At 39.9% G+C, this 16589-nt stretch overlaps 1 protein-coding gene across 1 annotated transcript in view; it reads left to right on the forward strand.

The window, feature by feature from the left end:
- Positions 1–16589, forward strand: part of VIT (vitrin) — a 1751009-nt gene that overhangs the window by 1053832 nt on the left and 680588 nt on the right. Inside the window, exon 12 of the mRNA XM_085611942.1 lies at positions 9764–9826. Coding sequence (XP_085468068.1) covers positions 9764–9826 — 63 coding nt within the window. The remainder of the gene's footprint in view (positions 1–9763; positions 9827–16589) is intronic.

The raw sequence follows: 16589 nt of genomic DNA on the forward strand, positions 1-16589 counted from the left end.
ACCTCTACAGCCATGACGCATTTCAGTCCGGAAGGACCTTGATCACATGACACGCTCTGTCAGGTGGGTAGTTTTTTTATATACACTTTTTTCTCACTTTTTTTACTTTGTTTAAAGTGACAGTGCATGAATAAATAGTCAATAAATACAGGTAAAATGAACATTTTTAAATAAATAATAAAAACATCCAAAGTTGATTTCAAGTTAAAACTTGCATAAATATAAACAAGAACAATAATATATATATATATATATATATATATATATATATATATATATATTACTTAACCACTCATAAAATAAACTTCCTGGAAGGAAATCACGAGCGCAGACCTCTTATCGGTTTATTTATTTGCAATCCCTATGAAGGATATATATATATCAAGGCTCATTGGGGTGACCAAAGGGCAAGCAGCACTCGAACACGACACTCTTTTCCCCAGTAAAAGCTATTTATTTGGTATGCACAGCTTCGCTTCTCAGTCTATTCGCATACGACTGCCACCTGACGCGTTTCGTAGTCCACTTCCTCAGAAGCACAGCAGTCGAAGGAAGCAAGCCGGGCCACATCCTCCTTTTTAATCCAATCATCCGCTGATATGCAGCTGCTCTGGATGAGACAAAACGCAATGATTAATGGGAGATGTAGTCCGTAATTACTTTCCATAGATGGTTGCTTCCTCAATAATTGCCAAGTTCATAGCTCTACATTGAGCCCCAAGGAGTGAAGCCGCGCTCAATCCATGCGCCGTGCTCCACATTGAGCCCCGTGCTTCGGAACTCGTGGCCCCCTTCACATGGGGTGGTGCTCGCTCAGCGGCTGGTCTGCCGCTTGTTACATCAAGGCTCATTGGGGTGACCAAAGGGCAAGCAGCACTCGAACACGACACTCTTTTCCCCAGTAAAAGCAATTTATTTGGTATGCACAGCTTCGCTTCTCAGTCTATTCGCATACGACTGCCACCTGACGCGTTTCGTAGTCCACTTCCTCAGAGGCAGAGCAGTCGAAGGAAGCAAGCCGGGCCACATCCTCCTTTTTAATCCAATCGTCCGCTGATATGCAGCTGCTCTGGATGAGACAAAACGCAATGATTAATGGGAGATGTAGTCCGTAATTACTTTCCATAGATGGTTGCTTCCTCAATAATTGCCAAGTTCATAGCTCTACATTGAGCCCCAAGGAGTGAAGCCGCGCTCAATCCATGCGCCGTGCTCCACATTGAGCCCCGTGCTTCGGAACTCGTGGCCCCCTTCACATGGGGTGGTGCTCGCTCAGCGGCTGGTCTGCCGCTTGTTACATCAAGGCTCATTGGGGTGACCAAAGGGCAAGCAGCACTCGAACACGACACTCTTTTCCCCAGTAAAAGCAATTTATTTGGTATGCACAGCTTCGGTTCTCAGTCTATTCGCATACGACTGCCACCTGACGCGTTTCGTAGTCCACTTCCTCAGAAGCACAGCAGTCGAAGGAAGCAAGCCGGGCCACATCCTCCTTTTTAATCCAATCGTCCGCTGATATGCAGCTGCTCTGGATGAGACAAAACGCAATGATTAATGGGAGATGTAGTCCGTAATTACTTTCCATAGATGGTTGCTTCCTCAATAATTGCCAAGTTCATAGCTCTACATTGAGCCCCAAGGAGTGAAGCCGCGCTCAATCCATGCGCCGTGCTCCACATTGAGCCCCGTGCTTCGGAACTCATGGCCCCCTTCACATGGGGTGGTGCTCGCTCAGCAGCTGGTCTGCCGCTTGTTACATCAAGGCTCATTGGGGTGACCAAAGGGCAAGCAGCACTCGAACACGACACTCTTTTCCCCAGTAAAAGCAATTTATTTGGTATGCACAGCTTCGCTTCTCAGTCTATTCGCATGCGACTGCCACCTGACGCGTTTCGTAGTCCACTTCCTCAGAGGCACAGCAGTCGAAGGAAGCAAGCCGGGCCACATCCTCCTTTTTAATCCAATCGTCCGCTGATATGCAGCTGCTCTGGATGAGACAAAACGCAATGATTAATGGGAGATGTAGTCCGTAATTACTTTCCATAGATGGTTGCTTCCTCAATAATTGCCAAGTTCATAGCTCTACATTGAGCCCCAAGGAGTGAAGCCGCGCTCAATCCATGCGCCGTGCTCCACATTGAGCCCCGTGCTTCGGAACTCGTGGCCCCCTTCGGGGCTCAATGTGGAGCACGGCGCATGGATTGAGCGCGGCTTCACTCCTTGGGAGGTTATCTATGGTAAAACAATAAGCTTAGCACTCCTTCAAGACTTAGCCTGAAGGCTGCTCTCCACAGCTACCACTAGGATAGCTTTCTTTAAAGGTTGTCTTTTAACCTATCACCATAAGAGTCGAATTGGACTGGTGCAAGGTGTCCCCTATAACTAGTGGACAGCATATGCCAGGCCAACTTCTCACATGTTGGATAGTGGAGGGGTAAAAATTACTATTCCCACTCCAGTCAGTCCAACAGTAGGTAAATTGTTGGATTGCGGAGGGCTAAAATTTACTATTCCCAGTCCAATAATTTTAACAGTAGGGAAAGTGTTAGACAGCGGAGGGGAGGAAAATTACTATTTACACTCCAATGAGGGCAACAGTAGAGAAAATGTTAAGTAACGGAGGGGTAACAATTACTATTCCCTTTCCAGTGAGTGCAACAGTAGGGAAAGTATTGGATAGTGGTGGGAGAAAATTTACTATAGTAGGTAAATTGTTGGATTGCGGAGGGCTAAAATTTACTATTCCCACTCCAATAATTTTAACAGTAGGGAAAGTGTTAGACAGCGGAGGGGAGGAAAATTACTATTTACACTCCAATGAGGGCAACAGTAGAGAAAGTGTTAAGTAACGGAGGGGTAACAATTACTATTCCCTTTCCAATCAGTGCAACAGTAGGGAAAGCGTTGGATTCTTGAGGGGTAGCAATTCATATTCTCACTCCAGTCACAAAATATTAACAGCAACAAAAATATTTTAAAAACGAAAAAATGAAAAAATACATAAATATGTTAAAAAATAAAAATATATTTAATATTGCAAATTTAAAAGAAAATCATGTTATAATGGTAAATGCATTTGACAAATACCTACAAATATTATACAAAATAAATTAGAAATTATTTAGAAACAAAAACATTAATTATAACATGAATTTACTTTTTTATTTATTACTCTATAACACCACAAATTAACAACCCACATCTATTTTTTTATGTACTTACATAATTAACATAATTAATTACCAATTAAAGAAATAATATTAATTAAAAAACAAATTAAAACTCATAAACATGAATAAACTTTCCACACTTTACCCCTATAATCCCCACAAACTGCAGCTTAAACTGTAAAAAAATTAATTACACAATTAAAACTTATTTTCAATTAAAAAACTAATAGTATTTAACAAATAATTAAAAGTAAATTTAATTTACTCCCCGCCCTTTACCCCTATAAAAGTAAAACCCCCACACAAAAAATATAAACAGTTACCTTAATTAAATATCAATTATTTAATTGATATTAATGATCAATGAATTATCAATTCATTAAAAATAAATTACTTCCCACCTTTTACCCCTACAAACCCCACAACTCACACCTAAAATAAATTACATAATTCCCTTATTTAATTTTCAATTAATCAATAATAATTAAGAACCAGTTATTAATTAATTCAAAAGAAATTACTTCCCACCCTTTACCCCTTTAAACTCCACAACCTGCACCTAAAATTAATTACACAATTTCCATAATTAATTTACAATCAATTAATATAAATTAACAACTAATTATTAATTAAACAGAAATCACTTCCCACCCTTTACCCCTATGAACCCCACAGCCTGCACCTAAAATTAATTGCACCATTTCCATAATTCATTTTCTATCTATTAATTAATATAAATTAACAACTAATTATTAATCACAAATAAATGACTTCACACCCATTACCCTTATATACTCCACAACCTACACCTATTTTATTTTACACAATTACCATCATTATCAATTAATGTATTCATATTAATTAATAACCACAAAATAATTAATTACAAATAACTTACTTCCCACAGTTAACACTATAAAATAAATATTAATAAATAAAAAACAATCATTAATTAATTTATTATAATCGAATTACTTCCCACACTATTACCCTAAAAAACCATCATCATATACGGAACTGAAAAATGCAACATTTAATTAAAATATAATTGATAACTACTACAAATTTAACACACATATTAAAAAACATAAACAATAAGTATACAAAAAAACATACATCACATACATTTAAAATTTAAACTAAAATGCATAACACTAATTAAAAAATCTATATTTTAAACAACTATATTTTTGCAAATGATATTCATGACTTCTGTATTTTTTGAAACAATATTTCTTACCTTAAATTCGTTATTCTTGACTACGATATGCTTGCTGTCGATATTTCTGTCACGATATTGCCAACTCTCTATTTGTGTAAGTCGACATTTCCAACTGGATAGTCTGTCTAACAGCATACATCCTTTCAGGTATCTTATGATGGGTAGTGAGCCAGTGAATCTGCAGGTGCCAGGGAAGTGCATGACTTTAGTTTGTTTGTTAGCAGGATGCCACGAAAATGTGAAGCTGAGAAGCTGACATCCCCAGAATGTGTAAGTCCTTTATTTTTACTTTACTTTTACTTTTACTCATTTGTATAGCGCAACGAATCATCCCCAAGGGGATCTCTCGGCGCTTAGAGGAATGAGTACTAGTGGGCAGGGCTTCCTAAAACAGCCAAGTCTTTAACAGTTTCTTAAAGCTGGATATCTCGGTACAGGACCGGATCTTTTCTGGTAGGTTGTTCCAGTGACTGGGAGCCAGATGAGAGAATGCTTGCCCCCCTGTTTTCGCTTTGTTTATTCTGAATGAACACAAGAAATTACGGTAGATAGATCTTAGCTGCTGTGTGGGTTGGTACAGGGTAAGTTTCTTTTTGAAGTAAGTTGGGCCTTTCCCCTGTAGAGACTTGAAGACCACACATAGCATCTTAAAAATTGCTCGTTTCCTGGTCGGAAGCCAATGAAGTTGGCTAAAGAGGGGTGCAGAAGGGTTGCGTGCCGGTTTGTTAAGGGCGAGGCGAGCTGCAGTGTTTTGCACCACCTGTAGTTTGGATAGTAGGTCTTCCCTTATTTCAACAAGCAACGAATTGCCATAGTCGAGTCGACTAACCAAGAGTGACTGGATAAGGGTTTTTCTTGCTGAGAGTTGGATCGATGGGAAGATCTTTCTTAGCATCCTCATGGTTCCGAAGCAGGTGCCTGACAGTGTCTTCACCTGCTCTTCCATTGATAGCTTATTATCAATCCTGATGCCAAGATTCTTAGCCCAATTTTTTGGGGAAGGGGCCTCTCCCAGCTCTACAGGCCACCAATCAGGGGACCAGATTTCTTCGGCCTTCCTGAACAGCAGTATCTCTGTTTTGGATGAGTTGAGCTGTAGGAAGCGCTTCTTCATCCACGTTGCGATGATGGACATGCAGATTTTAAATTTTGATTGAGTCGATACAATGTCATCCTCAATGGGGACAATCAACTGCGTGTCGTCGGCATACGAGATAGTCTCAAACCCACAGCTTCTAATGATTTCCGCCAAGGAGGCCACATACACATTAAATAGGATGGGACTCAGGATAGATCCTGAGGAACTCCCTGTCCACCAGTGTGGTCTGTGACACAAAGGTATCCAACTGGATGCTTTGGGTACGATCTGATAGATAACTTTGTATCCATTTAAGAGCCATGCCTCTGACACCAATCCCTCGCAGTCTGTCCAACAGGATCCTGTGAGAGATGGTGTCAAAGGCTACCAACAGATCAACAAGGACTAGGATCACTTGGGTCCCCCTGTCCAATGTCAGCCTTATGGTATCTGTAACCTCCAACAGTGCGGTCTCCGTGCTATGTGAGGCACGGAATCTGGACTGGGAAGGATCCAGAAGGTTATTTTGTTCCAGATAATGGGATAGATGCTGGTTTACCAGTGACTCCATTACCTTCGAGCAACAGGAGAGAAGAGAGATCGGCCTATCGTTTTGTAGATCAGTCGGATCCGCTAGCACCTTTTTAAGCAATGGTTTTATGCGTGTGCTTTTCCACTTCCTAGGAAATGTGGCAATGTCTAGCGAGATGTTATAGACCTCAGCAAGCGTGTCAGCCAAGACCGGACTGAGTTCTGACATAACGGTCGTGGTGCAGGATTTAATGGAGATCCTGATTTCACAAGGCTTAATAGGGAGCCCACTTGTTCACTCGTAATATGAGGGAAATAATCTAGCCTAAGAGGATTTAATGTTTCCTGCAAAGGATCTACAAGAAGTTCTGCTTCCACCCATTTGAAAGAGCAATAGATTGTATCAATGTTATGAGTGAAATAGGTGGCTAAATCTTCACAGAGCTCCTGGGTGGGGGGTGGCAACGGATTGTTGGTGTTAGGATTGGTAAATTCCTTCAAGATCTTAAATAGCTCCTACGAGGAGTTCTTCACTTCCATAATGCGAGAGCCCAGATGTGCTCTTCTGGCTATATTGCAGCTATTGAGATAGGCTCTATGCACCCTTCTGTAGAGCTGTTCATCTGGCTCTGCCTTGGATTTCCTCCATTTCCTTTCCATGGCCCTGCATGTAGCTTTTTCTCTCTTAAGGGTGTCTGAATACCAGGGAGCAGGGGCTGCTCTGTCCTGAATTCTTACCCTTCTGAGTGGAGCTATAACATCCAGGGCTTCTGGGATTGAGCCCTCTAGCCTTCCCAAGGCTGTGTCGCAGTCTTTGCCCGTGCTAAATGAGGGGCCATTATATACTTGGCTAAAGGCAGCAGAGGTTACCTTTTTCCAGGGTCTGTGGAAATCTATGTGGCCTTGCATGCAGGTGGCTGGGTTTGGAGACAACATAGAGAAGCTTAAGGCTGTGTGGTCTGTCCAGCCTAAGGTTTGAGGGGGTTCGTCCACTAGCCCGGGAATATTTGAGAATATAGTGTCCAGCATATGGCCGGCAATATGAGTAGGACTAGCAACTCCTGACGATAGGTCGAGTGACTCCATCGCTGCAACTAGGCTGGCCGAATCTACATTGGAGAGAATCTCTAGATGATGATTGAAATCCCCGACTAATAGGAATTTGTTCGTGTTTAAGATATACGGAGCCAACCTCTCAAGTAGCGCTGTGCAGAACTCTTCCTTGCTGCCTCCAGGTGGGTGATATACTAGCGCTCCCGTCCACTCTATGATTAGGTCGCGTTCTACTCTAAATATCAGTAGCTCTAGATTTGGGGAGGAGACCGTGTCCAGAGTCTTAATATGATAGGGAGGGCGCGTGGCAATAGCTAGCCCGCCGCCCCGTTTTATGGGTCTATCCAACCGGGTGACCACATAACCTGCCGGGAAGGCCATTGCCATTGCCGGGGTGGAATTATAATGTCGTCCAGCAGGTCCCAAATCTCAGCCACGTGTTTTGAGATGGATCTGGCATTGAGATATAGCCCCCGCAGGCAGGCTCTCTGTCTTATCCTATTCTGGTCCTCTGTTCTAGCATTCTGTTTCCCATCTCTTTGACAGTTACAGGGGGGAGGATGTAAATTACGGGAAGCTTGTTGCTGTTTACTCAGGGCCCACCCACAATACCCACAACAGAAACGTCCCTCCGGCAGATTAATGTCCTCTGCTTGCAATGTATTATTGCCATCGGTGTATGAGGACAGAAGTCTAAGCCTCAGCAGTGCTTCTCGTGGATAACTTATCCTACTGGTAAGAGATACCTGCCGAGGGGCTGGTCGCATCCTCAGGCAGCTGGCCGCTTCCCGGTGTGGATGGGCGCAGACGGGCTTACCTTTATATAAAGATATTCTACATGGACTAAATAAAGTTGTTCAGTTCAGATTTTTGCTGAGTTATACGAATTTGGTGATCTTTCAAGCTGTTTTAACAGGCAGTTTTTTAAATCAGTATCCACAAAGAGGAATATTAGTTTATGGAGCAATGCTACCTTATCATCCCTTCAGGTACATATTAGTGGTGTGTGAATTTGTAGTAATTCGCATCGACAAATGTTGTTAACTCCTGTAGAAAATTTCCTTTTTAGTTTCACTTGGTTGAGAAGTTCTTAGGAGAATTCCATCTGAAAAATCAAGGTTTGTAGTCATACTGTCATATTTAACAGGTTAAGATAGGGTTAGGTGGTGGTGTTTGTTTCTAAATATTTACAGTGTTATTCACAAGGGAAAAAGAAAGGCAGGAGAAAGAGCTGATAAACCTAGAAAAAGAGAACCTCGAGAAAGTAGCGGAAATTGGGTTTAGCTCTGCAAAAAGTAATTTTGACTTAGCTAGGCCTATTCAACACAAACTCAATTTCCTCAATTATATTTGAAATTTAAAGCAAAAAACTCACACAGCAGCATTGTGACAAATATATGTTTCTCAAATCTATCAATCAATCAGGTGTTTGTTAAGCGCGACTACTCACCCGTAAGGATCTCAAGCCGCTGGAGGGGAGGGTTCGCAGGTTTCAGTCCATCATGGAGGGGGTCTGTTGAAGAGCCAGGTTTTGAGGTTTCTTGCGAAGATGGGGAGCAATGTTGTCTGTCTGAGGTGGAGCGTAAGGTCGTTCCAGGCTTTGGCGGTGAGGAAAGAGAAGGAGCGGCCTCCCGATCGGGTCTTTCTGGTGTGGGGGACCACGACATAGGAGAGCTGGGCTGATCGTAGGGTCCTTTGGGGTGTGTGGAATTTGAGTCGGCTGTTCAGATATGCTGGTCCCATGTCGTGGAGGGCCTTGTGACCGTGGGTGAGCATCTTGAAGGTGACTCTAGCTTCGATGGGGAGCCAGTGGAGTATGTGCAGGTGCTGGGAGATGTGGCAGCGTCTTGGCATGTTGAGGACCAGTCTTGCGGCGGCATTTTGGATGTTCTGTAGCTTGCGGGTGAGGTTTTTTTTTATTTCGGCATAGTGTGTTGCCGTAGTTGAGTCTGCTGGTGACCAGGTCGTGAATGACCTTCTTTCTGTGTTCGAGGGGGATCCATTTGAAGGTCTTACATAGGAGGCGGAGGGTGTGGAAGCAGGAGGACGAGACGGAGTTGATCTGGCGGTCCATTTTGATCTCTGAGTCCAGGATGATTCCCAGGTTGCGTGCGTAGTCTTTGGGGGTGGGCGGGCTTCCGAGGTTGAGGGGCCACCAGGTGTTGTTCCAGGCATCGGGGTTTGGGCCCATGATGAGTACTTCCGTTTTGTTGGTGTTTAGTTGTAGGCAGCTGTTTTTCATCCATTTGGCGATGGCTTCCATACCTTCTCGAAATTTGTGTCTGGTGGTGTTGGGTTTGTTGGATAGGGAGAGGATGAGTTTGGTGTCGTCTGCGTATGACACAATGTTGAGTCTGTAGGTTCTGACGATGGAGGCGAGCGGAGCCATGTAGACTTTGAAGAGCGTAGGGATGAGGGAGGACCCCTGTGGGGATTGCGCAGGTGGTTGTTGTAGGGTCCGAGAGGAAAGGGGAGAGTCTATTGTGATAATCACAAATATCTGGCACACTTGAGTACATAAAAAGAAAGGTGATACGTGAACGAACAACTAATCGGTGAAAACATATTGATAGGAATACTGAATGTTAGCAGGTGTGAGAATACACAAGTATTTGTAATAATTTTCTTGAACTCTTAATAAAAATTGTAGTTAGATGAAAGAAAAAGTGTTTTTTATAATACTGATTCACATTTCTTATTTTCAAACAGGATATAAAAGATTTCAACAGGCTATCTCTGATAAAGGAAAAGAATCAGGACAAGAAAATCCAAGTAAGTGAAATGATTGTAAACCACTGTGCCATTTAATGGAGAAGAGAAGACTAGTAGTATTTATCATGTTTCACATCTTGCTGATATGATGAATTAATGTATTGACTCCAAAATGAGTAATGACTCTCATGAGTTAGTAAATGATTGTAATATATTAGTTTAAAACTTGATGTATTTATTTTAAACATACTTTCATTTATTAATAGTTTATAATATTTACATGGGTATTGAATTTTATGAATATATTTGTGATGTTGCACAAAATGTTTGATTGACTGACATTTAAAAGCAGTGACCATATTTCAAAGCTTAATGTAATGCAGCCCCTTACTAAACTATGTTCAGGTCAGGCGAAATATTCTTTATTTTGTTCTTTTTGAACCATAAAGATATCAAAATTTGAAAAATGAAACAAAATATATAATAAAATTCACAGTAATAAAATTCATGATAGGCAGTGTAAACTAGGAAATAAAATAGCATTTTATCATGTAGCAGCCAATCACTATTCCAATTATGGACAAAAATTAAAATTTGTAACAATGGTCATGTCAGCATACAGAATATACAAATATAAAGCTAAACACAGCGCTATAGCCTCATAAAACCATGATATTCAGAGGCAATTCATTAGGGCTCGAATAAAACCATAAGACCAGTGACCGGAGCATGGTGTGGTAGTAGCAATTAATTAAATAAAAGTGCAGTTTACGAGTATATTAAATCATTTCCCAACTAGATTCCATAAACGGACTGCTGTAGAAATGTATCCATACACCATTAACAATGTGTATTCATCGTTCAAAAGCTGGAGATGATACAAGGCCGGCCTGCACTTCCTGTTATTTAGAAATCTTAATAGCGAGATAATAAATTCCTTCCTCGGTTCAGTGTAAAGTGGACAGAAGAACAACAAGTGCAACATGTTCTGAACAGATTTAGAGGCACATGGACATGGTTCGAGTTCAGCATCACAATAAACTTTGCAAGGGAAAAAGACCAAGAAATGTGCAATGCTGAACCTGAATCTAATAATTTAAAACATTTTTGAGTGACAAGAGAAGAAGGAGGGCTCTAAACATGGAGAGCAGACTAGAGCCAAATACTCTAAAACTCTCTCCTTCCCAATCTCTAGATGCTCACTGATCTACTTTAAAAAAGATAAAAGATCCCCTTTCAACTCGTTCTAATACTATATGATTACATATAAAGTATGATGACAGTCTGTTGATGTGTAACCCATAATGGCCAGTGCACTCATTTGCTTATTGGCACCATTTTTCTTTAAATAATGTAGGCTCTCATGTATGAAAGTGATGTTTAGTGAGTCCTAAATAGCAAAAAATATTAAATTGCAAATTAGGAATCGCTATATGATTTAAGTACATTCTCTTTCATGAAATAGTGATCGATAAGCATTCACAATTTTTAAATACTGCATCGTAAACTGCTTGCTACTAGGAGTCGCAAATGGCGACTCTCTCCTAGGCAGCGAGTGATTACCTCACCCATTTAAGGAAGTACCTTCACTTTCAGCTACAAAGCAGAAAGATAACGTGTTCCCATTATAGAAGGAATAAATTCCACAATGTCCACACGGAGTCAAAAGAAGAGGTTTGCAGGAAGCGGAAGTGCAAATTTTGTGACCAAGAGCTGACAATTCTTGTGGAGGAGAGTGTATCAGAACATAAAAAGCTGCTTGGCAATTCTTCCGTGTCTGCTCCTGAGGCAACAAAACGAATTTGGATCAGGGTACAGCAATTAATAAATGCTATGGTTGTCACCAAAAGGTCAGTTGAAGAAATCAGGAAGCAGTGGTACTACCTGTGTGTTTTCTCCAAAAAGAATGTGTCATCAAGCAAACAGGAGGCTGCAGCTCCAGGATGGGGACCAAACACAGAGCCACAGTCTCTACCTTTGAAAGAATTAATCAAGAGCATCTCTCAACCTGAATCTTTCTCTAGAGTAAACCATATTGAAAAATCAGCCCCTTTATCTGATTCTCCAGGTCAGTTAATTACACTGTACTTAGGCCAATATATTATTGTTAGATAAGTATAATACATTTAAGAAATTAAATGAACCTACAGATGTGGTAGTAATATGATTTTTATTTAGTAAGTAGTCTACATTTGTGTTAAACAATAGTGGACATTCATAGTTAAGTAATCCATTTCGGATTTTTATTATGACCAGTACAATGCACTGTGGATATTGCAGACCATGTGTCTAACACCAAGGCTTACATAATAAAATGCCTTTGGAACTTGGTGACCTATCTAAAATACATTGTAAATGCTTAATATATGTTAAATGTAGCTGTTACTTTAGCAACAAAAATATATTTAAATTGGCATACTTTGTAACAAAATTACAATCTGTAAAATTGAAACTATTCTAACACTATTTTCAATATTTGTTATCTACAAAAGCTTAATCTACTCATACAACCTGAACAGATACAGAGAATGTTAGTGAATACTCCTGTCACATAGGAGCAGAAAAGGCATGCTATTCCAATTCCTGTAAAGGCAGATAATCCAACTAGTCTGCAAAACACCACCCCTGCATTAGGAGACCCACTTCCAACTGCTGCTCTCTCTGCAGTTTATTTGACTCCTCCAACATCATCCCTTCCCATCTTAGAAGGAGAAAGAAGGACTTTAAAACCTACTGTTGGGTCCAAAATTAGTGAAGTCCAGGAAACCTCCTCAAATCCAGCACAAATCCATATATTGGAGTGATCTATGTTGAAAGTTCAAATAAAATACCACAAGTCTACCTCTAAATTGAGTACGTGGGTAGCAAAATTAATTAGAACAATTTCCAACGGTTATGCAGCCAATAGATCTGGCTTTAAATAATTTACAATGGCTATTAAGGACATGTCTACATAAATGGTTCAAGAGTCTGCAGTGCACAGGCATCAACAGGGACACATGAATAATCTCCTGTAAACATTTGAAAGTTATGTTGAAAGGTGGGCTACAGGCACTTCAAGTATGTGTCAGGGAACTGCTATCATATAGGTTGAGCTATCCCAACCTGGCGGTGATGTAGCAAGGAGCCTGGCCAAAATATCCAACAAAATAAAATAAATGTTGGGCTTTTAAAAGTGTCTATACTACCCTTATTAAATTTCTTATTTATCAATGTCCCTCTTAAGATAAATATTACGTTTTTTAAAGAAATCGATTCAATGTTCAGAGAATTTATATGGAATAATAAGATTTCTAGAGTCAAGCTCCCCACACTACAACCAGAAATAGATCAGGGAGGATTGGCTCTACCTAATATCCAAATCTATTATGAGGCTGCCTTACTGGACACAATTGCCCGTCTACTTGTTAGTAACGATTTGACAGAAAAAAATTTCTATGAAAAAATGCTTAGTGAGTCTGGAACACAACTATCGTTTTTTCTTAAAACAACCAAACTGCCAAAGAAATCCCGGTATAAGACATTACGCGACGTCTCCAAACGCCTTTTATGCTTTTTTAAACAAATTAATTCTTCTGGCTACATTTTTCTAAATCTCGAAGAAAGTAGATGTTTAGGGCTGCAGATGCACTCTCGCCTTTTAACAAGATGGAATGACAACGGTTTTTTCGAGCTGGGTAGTTTTTTTATAGCTCAAAACCTTTATGTCCTGGGAACAGGTGGTAGCCAGATGTGGGAACCTGGAGAAGCCCGGATTCTTGGAATATTTACAGATCTCGCATCTGATTAAAAAATATGATATTTTACCAGATCGGGTACCAAGGGGACTTGCTAATGCACTTTATAAGATGAGATTGAAAGGTGTAGGAAACTGGTACTCTCTACTTTTAAAATTAAGGTCAGCTCCAATAGTTGAAACTTTTTTGGGAAAGATTACACAAGAAACAAATTGCAAGTTCTCCCATCAAGAATGGCAGCAGATTGCACTATTAGGTAGTAAAGCATTGAGAGCGGCCAATTTTAAAAGGATGGCCTTTCTTTCAAGGTGGATGGCATATTATACTCCGGCAGTATTAAACAAGCGCCATGCCGGGGTTGAAAATAACTGCTTTCGGTGCCAGGCCTTGGGAGAGGGGGACTGGCTTCATATTTGTTTTACATGCCCAAAACTCCAAACGTTCTGGAATAAAAAAAAATCAGCTATAAGCTATGCAATTGATAAAAATATTGATCCTGAGACAGAGGTGGCATTGTTTGGGATCTCTAGAGTAAGAGCTGACCTTGATAAAGCAGAAGCAACGTTCATGGCTATTGGCACTGTAATAGCACGGTCATTGATTCTACAAAAGTGGAGAACAGAAGAGATCCCCACTTATTCGGAATGGTTAATTAAAATGTGGAGGACAAGGAGATATGAAGAAGCATATGCCAAGCGGGTAGGGGCAGTAAAAAAATTTACTTTGGTTTGGAGGTTTTTGGATAAGTATCAAGCTATATAGAACTTTAGTACGGGACTGGTTCAACACTTTAGCACCAAGCACTTTAGCATATTGCACTTTATGAAAATTTGTAATTTTGCACAATCTATTGTGATTCGATGAAATAGATTAAAATATGGCGGGAAAGAAGGGTGGGGAAAAGCAATGCTTTTCCTACGGTGGATTGGAGGCCATTAGATAAATTTCTAGCAATATAAATTTGAAGTTGTGTTGAAAGTCTAATAGTGATGCATACAGTATCAAGCTATATAGAATTTTAGTATGGTAATGGTATAGCACTTTAGCACTTAGCACTCTAGCATATTGCACTTTAAGAAAATTTGTATTTTTGCACAATTTATTGTTGACTTGAGGAAATAGTTTAAAATATGGCGGGAATGAGGGGGGTGGAAAAGCAGATGCTTTTCTTACTGTGGAATGGAGGCCATTAGATAAATTGCTATCAATATAAAATTGAAGTGTTGTAGAAAGTCCCTTAGTGTCGCACACTGCACTTTAGTAGCCCTACACTTTGTTTTAGGTTATTTTTATGGCTTGTACTTTAAGAAAGCATGACGCTACTTTAGGTGGGGTTGCTTTTTTTTTTTTTTGGCTATATTCTCGTTTACAGATTGGTATGTCACGATGTGGTGTTTCAGATTCATACATGTATTAGAAAGTAACTGTAAAAATGTTTAAAAACTGTTATTTATCCTGCTCTCCTCTGCTCAATAAAAATTAAAAAAAAAAATGTAAACTGCAAATGCAGGATTTAGGGCTGTAGGGTCAGTAATAGAAACTGAGGAGGGAAGTGTGAGCAGTATAGTTGTTGGTGAGCCTACAGTATCAAGGCGCACTAGAAGCCTCGGTGGGGAAAGACAAGGAAGTACCAACTACAGGATAACAAAGGCACAATTAGAAATACACATACTTTGCTTTATTTGTTGAAGTTTAAGAAAACATTTAATTATTTTTTAACAAAAGATTTATTTCAGAATCCTGATTAATAATTACACTGTTTTTCATCGTCAATTGAATCTGTGAATAAAGAGAAAATCATTTGTTTAATTATCTGTATGTTCTGGTTGCTCATTCTTTGTTTTTATTTATGTGATATATAACGTAAAAGTAGTTGTTAGTCACATCATCCCTGTGCTCACATCTCTCTGCAGCAGTTGAGCCATCATGAACTGGGGTGATATTTGGGGAGGATTTTCAACATCATCTTCATCCGATTAATCCATTACATTTTCCTTTGGAAGTCTCTTTCAGATGACTAAAGTTTGTACAATGTCATAGGTGGCTATGGTTTAAAGCACATTGCTGTATCATATTTAGGTCACCCCTACTTTTAGGCAGAAATCTGAATCTGCCTTTCATTAAGCCAAATGTCCACTCTACAATACTTCTTGTCTGTTTGTGTGCAGCATTGTTTCTCATTTGTGTAGGTGTTAGTGTTAAATTATGGAGTCCTTATCGATTGTCATAATGCATATGAAGTGTTATCTGAAATGTAAAATGCTTATGCATAATATATTAAAAATACACATAATTTCGAACAAGGGTTACATAAAAGTAACATTTACCTAACACCCCTCTGCTTCCAAGTTCTCCTCTTGCTAGCTCCTTATATAGTCCACAGTGTCTAAAGGTGTAAGAGTCATGAATGCTCCCTAGCTATTGAGGAACTTGGCCTGTGATCAGGCATGTGGCGTTGCAGACCACTTGTATGTTTAAGGAGTCGTGAGACTTTTTATTTTGATTCACGTACCCTATTCCAGACGATAAACGTTTTAGATCATAGGTATCAATCACCTGAGAAGAATGAGCTATACCACAAAATTGGATTTTTATAAATTTCAAATTAGTAGGGGTACATAGAAATGCAATATCAGAATGGATTCTTGCTAATGTTGCATCATGAAAATTCCTAAAAAGCTTACAAAAGGCACTCTGGGATATCCCTTCTTCAATAACAACTGTGCTTTTGTAACTTTCAGATACTAAAATGTGTTAGCTATAGAAAACCTGAATCTGGGTGGGGATTGATCCACTGTGTTGCATAGGCCTGTATATTACAGGGCCAAATTCACTAATTAAAACAAGAAATCTATCTTTGCTAAATCAATCCCTTGCATACACCTTCTCATCTGTTGCTCAAATAGAATCAATCTCTATCTGAAAATCCTCTCTCTGCTCCTCCTTCTTCACCTCTGTTAGGTTCAAAGAATCTGAATCCTTCTCACTAGAGCACAGAGCACAGTCATTGTGAATGTTTGGAATGCATTTTGGGCCTCCTTTTATACTTTGTACCTGGTTACTGCCTGCTTCCAATTGATCAAAGC

Source organism: Triturus cristatus, chromosome 6 (assembly GCF_964204655.1).
Source record: "Triturus cristatus chromosome 6, aTriCri1.1, whole genome shotgun sequence".
Classification (NCBI taxonomy): Eukaryota; Metazoa; Chordata; class Amphibia; order Caudata; family Salamandridae; genus Triturus; species Triturus cristatus.